The following is a 17,446-nucleotide window of genomic DNA, read 5'->3' as shown; positions in this document are numbered from 1 at the left end:
CCCCTTTACTCCTTTTTTATCAGTAAAAAAACACGTGCTGAGTGCATTTTTTTTTTTTTTAGCCTTAAGATTTTTGGTCGAAGCCAGCACTGCGGTATTTAAACACTGGATCTCTTAAAATGGGCAGAAACACAACGGTGTGGTGGATTTAAGGGGCAAATTGTTGAATATTAATAAACGTGTGTGTGTGTGTGTGTGTGGTGGTGTGGTGTAAAAAATGAATACTGCAGTGTTTGCTCGACCTTTTCTCTCCCTGGTCTTGCCTTGTTGTGGGTGAATGGTGTTTATTTGCCTTTTTTTTTTTTTTTTTTTTTGTATTTGCATTGTGTTACTGCATGACCTGTGACCCCCTTCTCTCTGTCACCATGGTAACAATGACAGGATTTTTCTTCCTTTACCGACACAATGTGGAAATACTGTGTGGTACATTATGAATCTTTTTAATTTATTTGAAGCAGTTTGTTTTCATTTGTGCACTGAAACGAACTCTCCTCTGGTCTGAACTCTGTTTCACCTCATCCACAACACTTGATCTTTGCAATGAAAATGATATCAGTTGTGATTAAAATAAATAAATAAATGAAAAGAAATCACAAGGTGTCTCATTTACTGACATGTTTTATTTTATGGGGGGGTGAAACGATAACATTGGCTGAATGGTATTAAAATTGCATTACAAAAGAGCAAGTACGTGTCTTTATCAAGTGGTCAAATTCAGTTTGGAAAAAAAATGGGGCAATTTTGTATCTTACAGCGCATATTGATGGTCAAAAAAAAAGTATCATTAAAATACACTTTGAATTAATTAAAGAGTTTTAGTTGCTGTTTCTTCCCAGAAAGTCATAAAAATTCCCAAATTTTCCCCTCCCTGTTTTTTTTTCTCCTTCTAATTTTGATCTACTAATGAACAATAAAAATAATACTAATAATTTACAGTGCAATTTATAAGAAATACCTGCAGGGCTTCTCTGCCTCTCCTTCTCTACTAGCTTTCCTCTTCGCTCATCACCAGCTCCCACAAACACTTGCTTCATAATTTGGGTGGACGTTTTTTTTTTTTTGGCACATTCAAACCATTCGTGAAGCTACTTAGTCATGATGGAGCGAAGCCAGTCCAGGCAGACAACTCTTGCACTAAACATCCAACCTCCTGTGGTCCTGTTTACTGCTCACATATCCTATACTGTACTTGTTATAACATCCACTGAAGCTACTCGCTTTATAAACACTGCTTCTTCTTTTATCATCACTCCATAAACTTCTTTTCTTTGTGTTGTGTGGAAACTGGAGTGATGAGGTGAGAGTAAATAAAAAAAATACAGCCATATCAATGCTGCTGCTTTACTGATCAGTTTGCAAACACTGCTTTGCCTTTTCATCTCCCTGACCTGTAGAAGTCCACAGTATGCAAACAAGAAGTGACGAGCTTCCTGATGCTGTTTTACTGCTTAATTTGCAAACCCATCGTCTTAACATCACTCCCTAATCTCCTGTGCGTCGATCGTGGTGCATGCAAAAAAAAGGGAGTGACAAGGTCAGCGACATAAAATATCAAGTGCGCATTTTACAAAATTGTTGCGGTGGAGGAGGATGAGTTGTCTGACTGAACTGAGCTTCACATACAACCTGTTTCCAAAAAAACTATGACCCGAGCTGGAGGCCAATGTCCTGTCGAAAAACAAAATAAGGATCAGCCAAATCTACACAGACAGAAAAATAAACTGACAATCACAAAATGTTTTTTTTTTTAGATAGTTTTGTCCCTTTGTGGGTTGTGGTTAGTAGTGGGCAACTGATACACATGGTGGTTAAGCGTTATTTGGTACACACCTGGTAGTTGCTGCAGCTGTTTTTGGGGGTAATCCATCAAAGTAAATGTAAAGGCAAAGTATTTTAGATGCAAAAAATATGCCACAAAACATGCTACATTAATTTACAGCGCTGCTCACAATGGTGTAATACACCCAGTGATGTTAAAAGGATACACGCCACAGTTTCGTTTATATCGTCTGATGGTATATTTCGTCACATCGCCCAGCCCTAGTGCTCGTTACTCGTTCACAGAGATTGAAGGTGCAGCTTTTTGCACACAGTACCATACCGGACTTGAGGTAAGAGTCGCACCTAATCCAGATCACAAGTCTTTGTGGGTTTACTGTAAACTTCCCTCCCCTATCGTCAGTCATCATATAACAAAACTATCAACAAACTATGGATAATTTAGACTCACAGTTGAGCAGAAAAAAAAGACCTCTGAGGTCGCCTCCTGCTATATCAGCATGCTTGTAAAACCAGTCAGCCACAGGACTTTTGAACATCTGATATATTACACACAGTAACAATGTTTGTGTTACTTACAGTACAGATGTGTAATGATGACATGAAATAAGTGTGAGCCAGCATTCAGATTAAAAGGAAGAGATCCCAAGACTAAATCCAGATATTTGTGATTAAAACGATTCTCCCTGGTCCCTGGAAACATCTGATCTGAGCAGACTGTCACATACACAGCAGAAGAAAAAAAAACTGGAATACCAACAGTGCTCTCAGAGGAAAAAAAATAAAAATAAAACAGCAGCAATTCCAAAAAAACAAATCAACAATAACCTGAACTACAGCAATAATAGTGATAGTTTAATGTAAAAATTGAAAGTTTGAACTTCCCCCATGTGTCAACACAGACGAGGGGATTGTGGAAGACAAACAGACAAAACTAAAAAACAGACAGACAGCTTCTCCTACGGACAGACAACATCTGCGGCCTGCTCCAGCAGCACAAGCATGCTGTTCATCGAAACAAGAGCTTGAATTTGATCGAGACGGTAGGAAGAATATAAAAACATCCTTTTTCTTTTTTTTTTTTCCCCACAGGTGCAGCAGCTGTTTCCACACACACACACACACACACACCCAGAGTAAACCAGTGAAACCACTTGAGTAAAGTAGGTCCCTTTCACTGTAGTTTAAATTTGTTTGAATTACACTTGCGGGGATTTCTGGGACTTCAATCTCGTCCCTTCCCATCGTCAATGTGTGTTTAAAATACCCACATCTTAAAGGTTTGTCACACACTGTTTGGTTTGTGTGTGTGTGTCAGCCCAACGTTACAGTATGTGTGTTCAGTGGACACGGCTGCTCCAAAAACATGAATAAAGACGTTATGATTACATAGTGAGAGGATTTTTTTTTTCTTCAATTTCATAGCATATTTCCAAAATCATTCGATGTCATGCATTCCTGAATACCATAATGTTTGCATACATAATGTTTTTATCATACTGATTTTTAACTTTACACAAGTTCTGGGCTATTGTTTCAATTCATCTGTGAACCCGATAGCCGCCACCACACACGAACTCCTTATAAATGTCTTTTTTTTTTTGTTTTTTTTTTAAATTCATATCGTTTAAACAAATTAAAATCATGAGGATGATGCTTAAATCCAGTCAATCAATTCAAGCTATTTGCTGTCATTAAACCAGCAATCAGCTTGTATGCCTTCATGTCAGTGCAGCAACAGATGCTATGCGACACACAAAGACAAAAAATAAAAACACGCACAAAAAAAAAAAAAAACTGCTTTTTTTCCTCTACAAGAATGTCAAGTGAATATTCCCAATACCTGTTGATCATCAGTACAAGAGATAAGAAGGTAAAGAAATCAAAGTGAGAGGTGAAATGTTGTGGAAAAAAAAAAGATTCAGCTACATCCATACTCTCCACATCCTGAAACAAACACACATACTAACACGCATTAATGTGGCCCTTTTTTTTTCCGATTCAAACAAATGGACGCAGCGGGGCCAGAGCTGCCACTGATCTGTGCAATGATATGAAAATCAATACATGTGGTGAAACAGCACCATACAACGCCAGACAGGCTGTTGTGAGAGCGATACTGAGAACAACATCGACATGTTTCCCATATGAATCATGCTTTTTTTTTTCTCTTTTTCTTTTTTTTTCAGCCTTTTCTCTTCATGTGTGGAATCGGAGAGGATGGACGGAGGATGAAGGTGAAGAGTAAAAGGAGGGGAAAAGGAATTCACCAAACACAGCAGAGCCACTACAGGCCTAAACCGTCTCCTTGCCTGGGTGCTGTGGGATTGTTTTTAGGGTTACGGTGATGATTATGACAACCCTGTATGTGACAATCGCAGTCCAACTGTTTTGTTTCTATTGAAATCTATCAAATGTAAAGTTAGCAACAATAAGACAAAAAAAAAAAAAAAAAAAAAAAAAAGTCACCTGAAATAACATTCACAGTGCTCTAATAAAAACAAAAAAATGACAGTGATGAAATGAAATGCTCTAAGACAAATAAAAAGAGTAAAAACACGTCGCGGCCTAACTTCAGCTATTTCCCTTTCTTTTTTTCTTTTTGTGACGCTCTTCCCTTCAGCCACGTTTTCAGCAGCAGGTCTAAGGAGGGGCGTCTTGTCTTGCTTGTACTTGTAGCCTAGTGCCAGGCGGTGGCGATGGAGAACCTGTTATAGATGCTTGTCCTTGGTGATCCCGTTCTGCACGTGCTTCCTGCTGAAAAGAAGACAAGAGACAACAGGGAGTCAGTGAACTGGAGAAGGACTCTCAGGCTCGGACGAGAGCGAGGAGGAGAGAATAAGCTGAATAAGCTGTGAGGCATTAGCAGGCTGGGGAGGATATCGGCAGGGTTCAAGGCCGGCCAGATAAGGACTGCCACATAATCACATCTCCATATGGTCTCAGGCTCTTTGATGCTATCTACCTGTGAGGGCCGCTAGTTGCACAAGCTCAGGGTAACCGCTGGCTTCATGAGAGGAGAATGTACCAATGGGGGGGAAAAAAACTCTTGTTTGACTTATCAACATCAGTTTTCGATACAAATGATGAAGTGATAGGGACGTTTGCAGCTGTGGTCAAAGGCTGCCATGATAACCATGAGAAGAAGATAGAGGTACACATGACATGTCAGGAATGTGGCTGAAGGCAGCTCCTCAGATAAAGACACAGAGATGAATCCATCTTAACAGATAAAAGCACAAACACTTTAGTCAAGTTGGCAATTTCTGGTTTAAAGGTCGCCATTGCAAAGCGCTGAGTGCTCATTGAAACACATCAGAGACCACTGTTATGTAATACAGTGGGACTAAAACAAACTATTTAGAAAATCTCATTATTATTCCACTCAGCCTCCTCTCCTCATGGTGAAAGGACGGGTTAGCGGACTTGTTTGTTCACCTGCTGCAATAAATGACTACAAGCTGTCAAATCCAATTCACCATTTAACAGAACAGAATAAATCATTTGTGTTATAAAGAACTGTGAACCATGCGTGCAACCGTTTTCAGCATCAATGCATGATTGTGCATTTAGGCTTTCAGGGACAATTTTCAAAAATGAATATCACAAATCGCTCGCCATAAAAGTCACAGCTTTTACAGAAACTGTGTCCGTGTGGTGTAATCTGTGGTGCCAGCATTCAATGTATAAGACCTGTGTTTATTATTATCATTAAGTTGATGTTGAAGTATGTTATTAGACCATATTTATGCTGAGAAATATGTATTAGCCTCGGTACCAACTAATGTTCTTCCCATTAGCCTTGACTGCCCAGAGTCTAGAGCCACTGTAGTAACGTGGCAGTTCAACACAGGAGAAGTTATCAGCATAACATATTCAATTTCTGTCATATTAGAAATCAAGTCTAATGAATTTACTTTATAAACTTTAATATGTGTTTATTTATGAAATGTTTATCTTGATAAAAGCCTAGTCTCTGTCTAGTAGCCTTTGGCCAGTGATTTATATTAGAACTTGGCATCCATTAAAAAAAAAAAAAAAAGTTGCACTACAGCGGCCTACTCTCGTCTTAAAATGAATGATTTATTGATGTGGAAATTCTACAAATAGCTCCTTAAACTGCTGGTTTCAGTTTCCTGCCAAACTTGCTGCTGGTGAAAACAAACTCAGCATTAACTGTGAAAACCTGCCAGCAGTTGGCTGGTGGTGTTTTTCCACCCTGAGCTGAGGTCTCTCTCTGTCACATTAAACAAATGACAGGGTTACTTAGTTTGTAGCTTACCCTTGGGCAGAGATGTGATGTCCAGCACCATCATCATTGTTTTCTGCCTGAGGATTTTTGAGCAGGCCCGCTGCCGCCTTGTTGCCGTCCTCATCCTCGTACTCCCTGACGTCGTTCACCTCCTTTACCTTCAGCACCTTCACCACGAAAACCACGATGAACTACACAGGACAGGAGGGCAAAACAAGATCAGAGACCACGTGTTAAGACCACAAATGTTTTCTGGGTTTGATAAAATAAATGTGTGCATCCTCACCAGGAACCAGTAGATGTTCATGAGCAGCAGCGTCAGGAGAAGAGTGTTGAAAAAGAAATAGAAGGGGATGCTGGGAACAGACTGGAGGCTGGACACACATGTGGCGTACAGCACTTTGAGCGGGAACCAGTAAAGACGAAACCAGAACCTGAGAAACAGAAACACCACAGACACCAGAAATAAAAATATTGTTCATGTCTTCAGTATCTACATGAAAGCAGACAGAAAAAAACACAAAGCATTACACTGTGACAAGAGAAAGTGAGAAAACGAGTCCACGTGTGTGTGTTTGTCAAGCCTCACCAGGTGATACTGAAGCTGACAGAGCCCATGTTGGACAGCACGTCGTTGATCAGGTGATAGCCTCCTCCTCTAGACTTCAGGTAGACGTTGAGCTTGGTGAACTCCAGCTGGATGTCATTGATGTCGTGGAGGAACAACACCAGAATCCCGACGTTGTGGTATCTGATGGGCAGAGAATGTGCAGCACAGTGTGAGTGTGTGTGTGTGTTTAAGTCTGATACAAGCGGGTGTAAAACCTGCAACGTGTCTGGAACATGTATAGTAAAAACTGTAACTGTAAATGCGATATTGTCAGTCAGAAAGCTAAAGAACAGACAGATGTGGTGCTGTTTATTTTGAAGGCGTGTTTCTGTCTAAATATCCAAGTACAAAAAAACATCTATTTTTTGCTGAACTGTAACAACCGCGGCTCTTATCTCCTCTTTCCTGTAACATCACTTTATTTGCTGGCAGAAAGCTCAAGTCTTACGAGCATACACTGCTTTGGTATTATGTTGCTGTTTCAATACTAGATGCAACCAGAAAAAGAAACAACAAACCAACCTCGTACATTTTTGGATCTATTTTGGGTGACAGTGTTAATGGACTAAACTGAATGTTCAATGATAACACTACAGCAGTGTTTCACAAACTTTTTAACGCCATGCACCACCTCAGAAAATATTCAGATCTCCAAGTACCAACATCACGACAGAGATTAAAGTACAGTCAACCCTGTTCAGTTCACACAGGAGGTAAGTTTACTGTGATCATTTGAAGATTATTGTTGACTGTTGTTAAATCCTGAACAGAACCAGTGTGTGTTAAAGGGATGTCTCTTCATTAGATTTATTATTTTATATATGCTTACGGTCTCACTGTATCAGGCTGATATTGAAACAAAATATTACAAGAAAATAAAATATTAGATTAAATGTTTAAAAAACATTCCAGCATAATATGTTGATAGCATTATATGTTTTTAAATTCATTTATCTAATTTTCAAAAATTGTTTCAATGATTCCCCCAAGTACCACCACACGAGGTCCCGTACCATCAGTGGTACTCGTACCACAGTTTGAGAACCAGTCCAAATAATGAAAGGGTCAAAAGTTGATCTTTCTGGACTTAAACAAGACACAATATTAAACTAGACAAAAAAAAGAAATTACCTGAAGGCGTAGGAGAAGCTAATGAGCGCCAGTGTGATGATGTGGTGCACCACCATGACAGCCGAGTCCTTCCTCCACGCGTCCATGTAGACTGTAGCATAGATGGAGTGGCCGTAGAAGCTGCCCTGGATCAGGTAGGCTATGGCGATGTCTGCAGGCACTGACATACCACTCTTCCAGTCTGGACAAAATGTGAGGAGAGGTGAGGAGTGACACATACTGAGACCACACTGAGGCAGTATGTCTGCAGGTGACACTACAGCAACATGATGCATTTAAATAGCCATAACTCATCTATGTACACAGTCCTCTCCCAACAACTAGGTTTGCTATCAGCCAGTCACCATGATTTGCTATCAATGTGTCAATTTTCCATATTAAATGTTGTATTATTAAAATGCATTAAAATGTTGCGCAGCCTTTGGCAGCAGTATGCACTCACTTTTTTTGTAGCTGGGCATCTTAGACTTACTGCTCATACAGTAAAATGCACGGAGCTGATTGATAAGTCATAACTATTGCAGAGTCGTAAACAGACAAGACCAGTTTAAAGGCTCGCTGCTTATCAGTGTAAGTTCAAGACCTGGAGGCGACTGTCTGTTGGCACATGGTAATACAACATGAATTTCAGTTTGAATTTTCAGATTGTCTCCCTCTTCAGTTTGTGGAAGAGGGAGACAATCATTTTTAAATGAGTAATCAGATTATCTTTAAGGTGGATAAAATTGCATTAAACTGAATAAATGTTTAATGTACCAATTATTTTCTATTTTTTTTAAATTACAATTTAAATTTAGAATTAATTTGTTTTCTATTTTTAGGCTTGTCCAGACTTTGCTTATCTTCAACTTAAAGACCTATGACTCATGTGCCGCAATGTACAAGCTCCGACCTACAGAGTTATAATAAACGATTCTTGTGTGGAGATACTGAGCTACATACATTGACTTCCGAGGAGGGGGAAAGTACCCGATGTGAAGGGTCAGCTGGGGTTGTTAGTATGCCGAGGAGGCTGGAGGGATCAGGTTTAACCTCAGGAGAATTAGAGAGGGTTTAGTACCACGGCCAAAACAGGCCAAATGTACGTTAACGCTACTCCTATCAGATGTTGGACGGAAACTTTCTCCTCCGATGTTTGAGTAAGGGTTGTCTCTAGTGGGATGGGGTTACGTTCAGGCCTTGTGTAATGTTTATTGATTGGTCCTTCCGTCATTAAACATTGAGAAGAAGGCTGCTAGATGGATCGCAATAGAAAAGCTGCCAAGGGGAGGCATGGGAACTGGAGACTTTTTTTCTGTTCTGGAGACTGGAGCTTTTTCCCCTCTTTTTTTCTTCTTCTTCTTCAGAATAAAGACACTCTGCCCCTCCTCGCTTTCACTACCGATTTCTCCTCATTTTCTAAACTCTCACCTCCTCTTTTTAGCTCCGCATCGCTTCCTCCCTCTCCCTAACAGTCCAGAGACATCACAGTGGCACTGTACACATCTCAGGCTGACAGCTATTAGCAGAGATGCAGCTATTAAAGATGAAGCTGGCACTGTCAACCGCCCTTTGCGAGCTCCACTCAGAGCAATGGAGTTGGTGCAGAGCCACGACATCTCCATGTCTGGTGGAGAGACAATAAAAGACGCATCTGGATTCTTAAGTTGAATCACCATCTATCTTCCATTAGTGATACAGCTCTGCTCTCCATTAGGTATAATTATGCAGATTTTATTGTAAAACTTTGCTCTTATTTGTGTTGTTGTTATATAATTTCTGTCCTTTTAAAACAAAGAATAGAACGTTCTACTCTTAATGTTGGACCTTCATGGCTGTGAAGTGAAGCCAAAGCGGAAGTGCCCAAAACTGCAGTTCCTCAAACGTCCACTTGAGGCTGGCTACATAACGAGTCAGTCTCCATAAGTCTCCATGTTAAAATGTCCAACTTCACAGCAGAAAAATACGTTGTTTACAACCTGGTACAAAAACACCTGCTGCTGTGTGGGGCATATGTTTTTATTTTATAAAACAGTCGTCAGTGTTGCATTAGCATTAGTAGCATTTCCATTATGTGATTTCTGCATCAATTTTCAAGGTTTTCTTAATTAATCTCAACCGCTGCCGCTGTGTGGGGCAGCCGCCACTGACCTGCCGCGGCAGCTGCCAGATGTTGAAAGATTAATTAAATAAATGCAAATGAATGCAGAAATCACATGATGGAAATGTTACTTCCATCAAGTCAAATACAACAATGACAACTGTTTTATAAAATAAAAAATAAAAACAGATTATCAAAGCAGCTGTAGTTGCCGCGGCAGGTCAGTGGCCCCAGACACCACCAAGGCAGTGGCAGGTGCCCCACACAGCGGCAGATTAATTAAGAAAACCTTGCAAATTAATGCCGAAATCATGTAATGGAAATGCTACTGCCAGCGAGTCTAATGCAACACCGACGACTGTTTTATAAAATGAAAACAAATCCATCCATCTCTCTATTTGAATACTCGAAGTAGTATTTTATCCCTACACAGCATCTATAGGATTAGGCCGTGCTGCCTGCTGTTTCGTTGGATTAAAGTGACTTCAGATCCTTATCTGCCCTGAGGGGTTGGGTAAGAAACTGACACAGTGACAGTACCATTAAGCACACTTTTAATCAGGTCAACATTTATCTAATTTAGACCAGCTTCAAACGCTGAAAGGAGTTAAAAGGAGTAGATTCAATGTTAATATAAGACTTTATTTAAACCATTAAATGTTCTTTTACTGATTCAAGTCAACAGACACCAAAGAGGACGAGTACACTGCATTATATCTTTCACACTGTTGTGTATCTTACTGTAGAAGACGGAGGGCGGATCTTGGAAAAAGGAGTAGGAGGTAAAGAAGAGCAGGTAGGTGCTGTATGACCACGACATGGTGTAGAAGACCAGCTTCCACGCGCTCTCCGGCATCTTGGCAGCATCTTTGGGCATCAGCCTCCACCACTGTGCTAGAGGCTGCAGGTACAGAGCAGAGAGAGAGAGGGCGCTCAGTCAGACAGAGCAGATGAAGTGCAAGGAAGTCAGACTCAGTTTAGCCTCTTTCATTAGGCACGTGAGTGGATGAACTGCTACGAGGCCTTTGGACACAATAACTGATGATTTAGACTCTCGATTAAAGACGTGTGGTGAGGTGAAACAATTCTGTAATGCCTTGTTGTGGCTTCTGAGCTGAAATGAAATCATTTGGTTGGTTTTGTATTATCGTAAATAACTGTTTATGGTATTTCATTATGTAAAGGCCAAGAGAAAAGAGTCAAATATTCTTTCGACGGAAAGAATGAGCGCGGACGTTTATGGAGAAATCTTTAGTGGGACTTTATGGCTGGTTGGACCACAGATGGGGTTTTTTTAACTGCTGCAGCAACTCTAGGCACATTTTTCTGAGCTAATAAAGACTGGCTGCAGAAAACAAATAAGCAGAAATGGAAGTTTGAATCAAGACATCAAGAGGACCTTTATATATCACGCTTGTATAACAGAACAGACAACAAGACAGCTAACATAAATGTAAATTTAACACCGATACACACGAAATGAGTTCAAAACAATAATGCTGCAGTTAAGCTCAAGCTCAAGTGTATCGTTTGGAGAATGACAACTTCACTTGAGGCATTTAAGAACACTATTGTTCATTGTTCATTCATTTATTTATATAGTAGTTTATACAGATGTCAATATAAAGTGTAAGATGACCCACTATTGGTCTGTTGCCAGTGCTACTGCTACGATCAGGATGTTGTTTAGATGCTAGATTACCGAGACTGTTGCAGAACTATGTAACTTGAATAAACTCATTCGCTGTCTTCCTGACACACACACATCCGTGCACACGCACTACGATCAGCGAAGTACATTAAAGCACGTGACTGTCTGCCCGCCGTCTTTCACAAGTCTGCATATCGTTTGCTATGCAAGCAGAAATAGAGGAAGTAGAAGAGAAGGCTTCCGAGACGCCTGATGTAGCTGGATAACAAGACCCCACCTACTCACTGGTGGAGTCATGCTATCTTACTCTGTCCTCTCCCTAATCAGTTTCCTCTCTCCCTCCTTCGGCCTCCGCTTGTCACTCTTTTTCCTCTGTCTCTGCTGCAAATTCTAAATCATAATCGTTCAATTTAAAATGAAGAAATGCTGGTGATGTGACACTGACAATACGTTTCCAAACAGAGGCACAAAGACGAGCAGAAACGTAGGTAAGACAAGCACATCAGTTGAGCAGTAAGACAGGCAGGTGCTCAGTGTTTCATAGCTGTGCCAAGACAGGAAACCAAACCCAGCTCAGTGCCTCATAAACAAAATGCAACACACACACACACACAAACACAAGCACAAGCACACACACACACACACACACACACGCAAGCCAGGCAATGAAATGGTGTAACAGGAGGCGGGAAAGTGAAAGTTGCCGGTGTCAGTGATACAGTTCATCTCAGTCAGTTGTTACCAAGCAGCAAGCCTACAGGACATGATCCGACAAGGCTCAGTGACCAGTTACATGACAAATTAATGGAGCGAGCATCACTGCAGCTAAATGACTTGGAAAGTCACTTTCATGGGGATTCATGAGACTTTTTCTGTCCGTTTCATTTCTTTCTCTCTGCCCTTTTCTTTGTTTCTCTCTCTCTTTTCTTTTTTTTTTGCATGCTGTTTTTTTCTAGATGTAGAAGAACTCCCTACGGCGCACGTAAGACTCGAAGGGAAGGGCAGCATCAAGGGGGACACATGATCCCACCACACGGCTGCTGATTGGTTGAGGCTATGCTGACATGTGGTGCGTGTTCGGTCTTGACCGTAGCGCAGGACACATTCTTCTAAGTCTCTCAGTACATCTGTATCAGTCAGCCCAGCCTCTCTCGTCTCCCCCTTCCTCCCCCTTTATTTGTCACTCTTCCCAGTTCCCTCGTTCTCTCTCTCTCTCTCTCTCTCCACCCCTGCGTCTCCCCCCTGCCTGCGACATTTATTTATAGAAGCCAGCTGTCAGTACACAGTCTTCCACCACATCAACCCCTATGATAGACAAAATAAATAAATAAATAAATAAATAAGCCTAGGCACACTCATGCACGCTCACAAAGGCTGTGAAACACTAGGGGCTGGTACAGGTTACAGCAAACACCAATCATGCCTCTCCAGCTCATGTCTTACTCGTTGATCGCACTACATCCACATCCTAATTTGTCGGTTTGAATCTATTACACCATGTCATTTCCTCTTTGTCATCTCCGGGTATGCGGCTACTTTCACGCTGCAATTAAAACCATACGAGTAGTGACACAGTTTGCTTATGAAAGACTGTCAGTGGTAGCGTGTGACTTTCTAGGTAGGTAGTGACAGTTGGTGTATTTCTGCAGGTTGTGCCGGAACTGCACAATATCTGACGTTCACCATACCGGCCACAAGTTTGGCTATATTTAGAAAAAAAGAAGATTAATAAAAAAAACATAACACTGGTGAACACAGCAGGACGAAAAAGAAATGCTCCACGCTGGCAAACTGAAACTAAAATAATAAAGTCAAAGTACAACACAAGTTGGCTGTCACCACTTTTGGTCTGTGCTACGTCTACGTCAATACGGTTACAGGCAATTAAGGTTCAAGTGCATGTTTATTACTTTCCATGACAATAACTTCACAGAGCTGCCAAATCCTTCCTCACTGTAACATAAAAAAAAAAAGTCTGATAAGCTTTTAAACTCGTGGATCGATCGCTCGAACTGGACTTTGGCTCATATTTCCTTCTCTAATCCACACCTGTAGCAAGACACCCCCGCCAAAGCCACCCCATGCATTTTTTAATGCAGTGTGGTGTCTGGCTCATCACCCAGCATCACTATACAGCAAGTTTCATCCGTTGTTAGCAGGTAGCATCAACCAGCAGATAACACATTTGTCTTTTAAGTTTCAGTGACTTGTATTTATCTGGAGGGAGAATGTGATGTTTTTGCTTCATGACTAATTTTTGGACAGAGGTGGCTTCTTTTATATTCTGGTCCCGAACAGTAGGGACAAAAATCTTTGCTTCAGATGCAGATTGTGAGAGATTATGTAACAGTCTGCCAACGGCTTCGTTCTTTTCTCTCTGTGCCAGTCAGCCCACCATCACACTGGGTCCTATCCACCCCCTCCATCTATCTATCTACCCTTTAGTTTTCAATGCCAGCCTACAGAGGGTCCAGCCTAGTGGGTCAAGGACACTGAGATAATCCAATCGACCTCTGTTGGATAAATGACAGTTCCTTGAATTACACTCGGCTGGGATCTACGAACGTTCAACAGCCTCCTCCTCTCTCCCCCCCTCTCTGACAGACAGACTCTGGCTGAACTCGCTCTCTAGCTCAGGGCATCACTGGGTTTCATTTCGCTGTCTAGAGAGAGAAAAGCAAGTCTTAGAACTGAAGGAGAAAAGGAAATTATAGAGGTAGAGCCTGTATAAATGGAGTCAGTGTGAAAGAAACTTCATGACAATTAAAAATGGTTCCCTTAGCAACCATGCAGGGATGCTGGCACAGCTCTACAGTGTGGCTGAAAACTCCCACCACCTCTCCTCCACTCAAGTCCTTCCTCATCCGTCCCTTTCTTCCCCCTCTAACCACAGCTGCACCCCATTGCTCTCCCTTTCACCCGCCACTCTCTAAAAGTTCTCAGTCCCCCACCCCGCCTCCCACCTCTGCCCTCCCTGGAAGCAAGTGATGAGAGAGGAGAGGGGGGTGAATGGACTCCACTGGCATGTTGCATAAGGAGGTAAAAACTGGGCCAGTGAGTCAGGATGCTGGCTCATGTGTGGATCTGTTCAATAAGGCCCCGTGCTCTCATTCACCCTCTTTCATTCCTTTAGCTCAGCCTGGCTTCGATCCCTCTGGTTAATCTGACGTCACTCTGTCACTTTTAAACCCATTTCTGTCACTGATTCCATCTGTTCCTTTCACATCTTTTTTAGGCCAAATAGCATTCACAAAGGCTAATCCAATGGATGGCCAGAGTTACGTACAAAACCTATTTATCTGTGTCTTCTACACTCTTCTGGTGCTCTAACTAGGTTAAAATGCCATTTTTATCGCCACATCAAATAAACCCTTTCCCCACATGTATCCTAACTCACCCAAACACAATATCTGCCTCTATAAAGAGAAACTGACCTCACCCAACCCCACACTCCTATCTCCACTCCTTGATCTTAACAAGGTGATGAGCAGACAGCTGTCATTGGGGATTAGGATCTTCAATGATGGTGGCAGAGGGATCCAGAGATTAATTTCTCTTCTTTCCCGTGACAGGTGCTACAAGGTGTTTCTTATCTCGATGTAAGAAGCACATGTTGTCTGCAGCTCTTTCTTATAATATGTAATACTTAATTACCGACAACGGTTTTCGGTAGCCTGACAATCAGGATAAACTTTTGTTTTGTTTCACTTCATTCATTCTTGTCGACGCTGTGTTCAAGTTAACTGATATTGTGTTGGCAGTTATTATATTATATTGTACGCCAACCAAGCCGTGCCAAGTGATGTATCTGTCCCATCGATGTAATGTGGCAGTTGACAGAGAGACTTGCTTGCTTGCTTAAATATATTAGTTTGTTTTGTCAGTATTTGGTCTCATCCACCTTTGTCGTCGCTTTCTGTGGCTATTTTTCATGGATGTAGCGAGCTAGCTACATAAAAAAAAAAAAAAAAAAAATGACGCCCCCATTCTTAAACCCACCTACTTAGCTCTGATTGGTTGAATGTTCCTCAAACTTGGTGGAAGAAGGCCATGGACTTATGTAAGACTTTAAATGTGAAGCAGTCTGCGCAATATCAACAGCTTGCCACAGTCACTTTCCTGGCCTCCCTCTCTCCCCTAACCTCTGCAGCTCGCTAATGTCGGGTCATGGCAGCTTTTCCGGTCTTGACCACTTCACATCCATATCCTGTCTACTCACTGGAAGCAACTGCTGGCAGCCAGTGATGCACGCTGGGAGAGGAGTTGTGTTGATCTGTGTGTGACTCAATAAAAGAGAAACGTACCATGTATGAAAGACATTCTCCAAGTGTTTCTAATCAATCAGCGGAGCTCACCGTGACTCAAGAGGAATGTGTTTTAAAGGTCACTTACTAATCGAACAAAACAAACCACCTCTCTTTTCCTGACATGTCAGATCAGGTTACAAGGTCTGTCATTTAAATATATTTCATGCAAATCTACAGTCACAGGTGGATAAACTTAATGAAACAATTTTTGCATAGTTCCTTCAAGAAAAGCAAGAGACAAGGTTAGGCCGCCTTCCTTTCCCACCTACATTGCAGCTTATAGCCAAAGACATTTGTTAACATTATCTGGTTAAAGCTTAGTGTTTTGTTTATGTCTCCACAGTAACCAGGGTGATACATCTTTAGGTCAAACTCTGAAAAACTATCCCATATTTACTCACTTCTTATCCTGATTATTTTTGCACAGCAGGCACCTGATGGCAACATATGCGATCCTGACATGACAGCAGGATCAAACAGCATGTGATGTTTTGTTTTGTGTTTTTTTGTCTTTCCACGCGGATGTTGTTGAACTGTTGGCCCACCAGGAAAAACTCACATTTCTCCAGATGGCCTGCTGGAATACTGAAGCTGAATCGAGAGGTTGCCTGCAACATTTGAACCTGATTTGATTAAAAACGCATGATTAGACAAGGCACCACCACTGTGCAAACTAATTTGCACACAAGTTTGTGACCGAATGCGCTCCCAACCTTGCATTTATGAGTGAGTAAATAACCTGCAATATAAAATAGGAGCAGCAGCAGCAGCAGGTCCTGACCACTTCAACAAGTTCAAAGCGTTTGCACAAAACTGATCTTATAGTTCAGAGCATTGAAGACTTTAAATCTATTGTAGGCTCAGTTGCAAGGAAACTTATACACTTGATTTCATCCGGCTGTTATAGCAAAGGAACTGCCAAATAAGATATATATTCTGAGTCTAAATTCAACCTGCAATTGTTTCAGTTCCTTCTGCATAAATGCATTAAATAGATTCAAATAAGGAAACCTTGATTGTACCAGCACATATGGTACATGTCACAATTTGCATGTGTGTGTGGGTGTGTGAGACACTTAGTTGTCAAAATAACTCCTGGAGCATCAAAGTAAATTAGGCTTACCTTTAAAGTGAAAGTAACACAGACTGGCACTATTACACAGTAACTTTATTCTCTGTGTCCTATTTTTGGAAGATGTGTTAGTCTGAATTATTGTAATGTTCACACTTGCCTATGAATGACACAGAGTTTTCTAATGTATTCAATTTTACCCTTAGTAATGACACAGAGTTTTCTAATGTATTCAATTTTACCCTTAGTGATGTGAAATATATTTTGTTTTCCTTATTCCTTAATCTTCATTACCTGTGGCTGCAGCGAGTCTCAGAAAGGCGAAAGCTGCGTAAACATAGATCAGGAAAGACCACTGCAGAAAAAGTGTTCATCCACCTCATTCACATGTAATCAGAGATGAAAATGTACGTTCCTAATTCAGTTAAACACATGACAGGCGATTGTACATTTGTCCACCCAGCAGGGACAAAACATTATTTTCCTACAGTGTTACATTTAATTAACACACAACAGAAACTACAGCAGCTGCACACACACACACACACACACACACACACACAC

The 17,446-nt window shown here is 41.2% G+C and overlaps 1 protein-coding gene across 2 annotated transcripts in view; it reads right to left on the bottom strand.

Annotated features, from left to right (window-relative positions):
- Positions 1 to 46: 46 nt before the first annotated feature.
- Positions 47 to 17,446, bottom strand: part of cers1 (ceramide synthase 1) — a 26,740-nt gene continuing 9,340 nt past the window's right edge. The window contains exons 2-7 of one of the 2 annotated variants that reach the window (XM_010729697.3): positions 10,594 to 10,753; positions 7,773 to 7,953; positions 6,621 to 6,782; positions 6,318 to 6,465; positions 6,062 to 6,222; positions 47 to 4,536 (exon numbers count right to left, since the gene is read on the bottom strand). In XM_010729697.3, coding sequence (XP_010727999.1) covers positions 4,491 to 4,536; positions 6,062 to 6,222; positions 6,318 to 6,465; positions 6,621 to 6,782; positions 7,773 to 7,953; positions 10,594 to 10,753 — 858 coding nt within the window. In that variant the 3' untranslated portion in view covers positions 47 to 4,490. The remainder of the gene's footprint in view (positions 4,537 to 6,061; positions 6,223 to 6,317; positions 6,466 to 6,620; positions 6,783 to 7,772; positions 7,954 to 10,593; positions 10,754 to 17,446) is intronic. The other variant, XM_019256822.2, reaches the window with a different exon arrangement.

This window comes from Larimichthys crocea, chromosome XVII (genome assembly GCF_000972845.2).
Source record: "Larimichthys crocea isolate SSNF chromosome XVII, L_crocea_2.0, whole genome shotgun sequence".
In the NCBI taxonomy this organism is placed as follows: domain Eukaryota; kingdom Metazoa; phylum Chordata; class Actinopteri; family Sciaenidae; genus Larimichthys; species Larimichthys crocea.
Note: the sequence above shows the minus strand (reverse complement) of the source record. Positions and strands in the feature narration are given on the sequence as shown.